This window comes from Oratosquilla oratoria, chromosome 4 (genome assembly GCF_046742065.1).
Source record: "Oratosquilla oratoria isolate Oo_2021 chromosome 4, ASM4674206v1, whole genome shotgun sequence".
Classification (NCBI taxonomy): Eukaryota; Metazoa; Arthropoda; class Malacostraca; order Stomatopoda; family Squillidae; genus Oratosquilla; species Oratosquilla oratoria.
Window position 1 is genome coordinate 6,095,197 of NC_134780.1, and position 4,208 is coordinate 6,099,404.

The window sequence follows — 4,208 nt, forward strand, 5'->3', positions numbered from 1 at the left end:
TGGTTTGAGAGTGGTGTTGGTGGTGCCACATCCGGTTTACGGGCGACACCACGGGCATTTGAGCACTTGTCGTATGCACCGTGCCTCACCGATGGTGTCTCTATCAGGACTTCGAGGTCATCGATCCTGACAACGACAGAATATCGACGCTGACTTGACCTCTGGCAACCCGAAGTCGTCGACGCTGACACAAATGTCGCCATCTTGGCCTGAACGAAATACTTTAATATTTTTTTCTCTAACGGTGTCATATTTCATTATCTTTTATCTGACTAACGCCATGAGATTTCATTCAGGAAAGGTACCAAATAACTCCTGAGTTTGGGGTCTTTGCCTGAATAAAATCGTTTGGTGAATGTCAGATGGAAATATATAAAGTGTGTCAACGTATTGGAAGGGTTTCTTGAGGCATAAACTTCGAGACAACTCAGCCGTATAATAGTTTATTCATTCCATACTGAGTGAGATTTGTTTGAGCACAAAATTCATATTAGTTATTAGAATAATATTTCTATTACAAAATCCATATCAACAAGTTGTAATTAATTTGAAGCTGAGGATTACAGTCAACTATAACTACATATATACATAAAGGGCATACGTACTACGTATCTGCATGCATGATAGGATGTATACTTGTACATGCATATAAATTCATGTATGTATGCATACTCACACACACAAATACATAAACACATACATACACATGTATACATCATTCCCACAAACTCACATAGTCACACACACGCACACACACACACACACACACACACACACACACACACACACACACACACACACACACACACACACACACACACACACACACACACACACACACACACACACACACACACACACACACACACACACACACACACACACACACACACACACACACACACACACACACACACACACACACACACACACAGACACACACACACATACACTTAGTATTATGTAGCCAAAGAATTGTTCTGCTTGCGGGGACGAGACGTATTATTTAACTTAATTCCTTTCCCAGGATTTTTGATGCAGCTTTGTTGAACGTTGGATGGATAGTCTCTCCAGATTCATCTTTCAGTCTACTGAAGTGGCGAAGATACTAACTCCAATCTTTTTCTTTCATCTATGTGTCTTTTGGGTTTTATAAAATCACTTCAGTCTTTCAGCCACAGTCTCTCTATCACATTTGTTCCTTATGTTGCCAAATATTTCCTCACATCTTTCATATTGTTCCTCCTTAGGTTTTCAACATCGATCCCTTACTCCTTACTTGACTCATACACCACTCACTTCCTTAATATTTTCTCCACATGTCCACTCCATCTTGGATTCACTTGACCTATCAAATTTCCCACGCAGTTCTCACACGTTTGAACTCCGAATCATATTTACTATATTGTGCTTTTTTTCTTAATCGACAGGGATATCTCAAACAAACCGACATTATTTCTTCCGATTCTTTTGCCCCCAGACGTCATCAAATAGCAAGTTTGTCACTTACGCAGCAACATTGGTGCAAACGCATTCCTTATCATGTTTACATTCAACGTTTTCTTTTCTCCCATTCACTCCTTAGTACTCAAGACCTTAAGAACATTTTTCTCTTCTCATATATTGAGTGGATGGATCATTTCATCCTTGCCTCCCAAACCCATCCACATCTAGATCCTAGACACTTTCAACTCCTTCAACTAGATTCTAGACCAGGAGAGTATCACCTTAATATTCTCCAGTTATAATAATATCATTGTCCTCACTATCACTTATTGTTCTCCCATCGCCCACTAACAACTTAACCCCTGTTTACACTAGCGGTTTCATCCGCGGCGATTCAGTTACAGTGTAAGTCAATGGAGCCGTGCACACATAACCGCGCATTTTTTCCTTGACCATACGGTATCGTCGCGGTTTCCTCGCGGTTCAAACCATTAGTGTGAACAGGGCCTCATACTTTGACTCCTAGTCCGAACACTCCTTTCTCTTACCTTCTTCATCTTCGCTTCTTCACTCCCCTTCCCCATTGTTCTGACAAATTTCTTTCATTATTGCATCCGTGAACAACATCTGAGACATCACACAATCCTTATTCATTTCCACTCTCATTTCCTCTTTACACAGGCACAAACTCATACTTCCCTCATATCTAATTGTCATAGGTATGAGCATATCTAATGTCTGTCATATCACCTCCTATGTAATATGTCATATACGTTTTCAAGATCTATAAAATTACATTTGACCCTGCTCACCTCTTTTCACAAAAGTTTCATCGAATCAATTTTGTGTAAATTACCTGTCCTGCATATACTCTTCTCCTAAGATCCTTGCTATTCATACTTTTATCTTTATATAACTTTTTATATCATCTCTGCTTTAGATTTCTATAAGATTTTAAGAATATTTTTTTGTCTACAAAACCTTATCTCTATCTTTAGATTATAGAGTACTACCCATTATGACCATTTCCACATATCCTGATAATGTCTACACACACACACACACACACACACACACACACACACACACACACACACACACACACACACACACACACACACACACACACACACACACACACACACACACACACACACACACACACACACACACACACACACACACACACACACACACACACACACACACACACACACACACACACACACACACACACACACACACACACACACACACACACACACACACACACACACACTCACACACACACACACACACACACACACACACACACACACACACACACACACACACACACACACACACACACACACACACACACACAAACACACACACACACACACACACACACACGTACACACACACACACGATGTGCACACCAAAACAAAAAACACAAACCTATACACGTACCCAGTATGCAAATATTGATGACTCTTCTGTACTTGTACCTGTTGAGCATTTTTGATTACCTTTTCCTAACCTTTCTTCCTCTGTGGTTGCTTTGCCCCTCCCCCTCTCCAGATGGCCCGCTTCCTTCTCGCCCTCCTCGCGCTTGCCGCAGCCGTCTATGCCCAAGGACCTTACCAGTTCTCCGACGGCTACCTCGAGATCCTGGGAGGAGAACCTGCCCAAAGCTTCACCTGCGAGGGAAGACGCTGGGGGTACTACGCCGACGTGGCCAACGACTGCCGCGTCTTCCACGTCTGCTTCCCCATGAACGACGAGGAGGGTAATCTTATCGAACTCGCTCACTTCTCCTTCTTCTGCGGCAACCAGACTGTCTTCAGCCAGGAGTCGCTCACCTGTGCCCATCCACAAGACGCCTTCCCCTGTGACCAGGCCGAATCCCTCTTCGAGATATCCAACGCCGATCTCGGCAGGATCCCCGAGACCAACTCGAACTAAGCTTAGGATGTACAAATTGATCGAAGTCATGAATCGTCGAGCGGCATGGCTATGGAACGTAATGATATCTGTGATATCATTAATAGCTTTCGTTACTATTGTAAAGGCTTTTTAGCAAATAATAAAACAGTGTCACAGTACTTTGACTCATTTGATTCTCATCACCACTAAAGATGTCTGAATGCAAAGACTATAGTTACTTAAACAAGCGAGGGTGAGATGAGTACTTGGTAGAAATTGATGAGTAATTGGTAGAAATTGGTAGATTTAGAAGTTATTAAGAAAAAGTATTAAATGGTGGAGAGGAAGAGGACAAATAATCTTTAGAGAAAATAATGCAATAGAAATGAAGACGATGAGCATAGAGAAAAACGTGGATGACACTCAAGTAGTGATTATGTCCGACATAAAGAAAATAAGAAAAAAAATAAAGTTCTAGGTAAAGATATAATTATGAGGAAGCTTAAAAAATAGAAATTAAAAACGAGGAGGAAAAGTTAATAATACAAAATACAGTATATCATAGAAATTAATTACTAATCAAGTGTACAAAACAAGAGAAACTAATAATTATGAGAGTAAAGGTAATTTGAGAGGAGAGAGAATTGAATAGAGACGAGCAGAGTTGAAGGTAGAGAACATACAAAGAAAAGATAAAAGTAAAAAAAAAAAGATACTGAAAGATACCGGCAGTGAGTGATGTGACGCAAAAGACGCTGGGAAAAGGAAGAAGAACATTAATGGAATGACTTAACGATATTTGGAGAAAAAAAAAAGTCAGAAAATTAGAGAGTCTGTTGTGTTTCTATCTGCC

The 4,208-nt window shown here is 40.7% G+C and overlaps 1 protein-coding gene across 1 annotated transcript; it reads left to right on the forward strand.

Annotated features, from left to right (window-relative positions):
* Window positions 1-3,004: 3,004 nt before the first annotated feature.
* On the forward strand, window positions 3,005-3,394 carry LOC143024381 (U-scoloptoxin(01)-Cw1a-like; the record flags this gene model as incomplete). Its single annotated transcript, XM_076183179.1, has 1 exon — window positions 3,005-3,394. A coding segment is annotated over one exon (390 nt), but the record flags the coding sequence as incomplete, so codon positions are not given.
* Window positions 3,395-4,208: the final 814 nt, after the last annotated feature.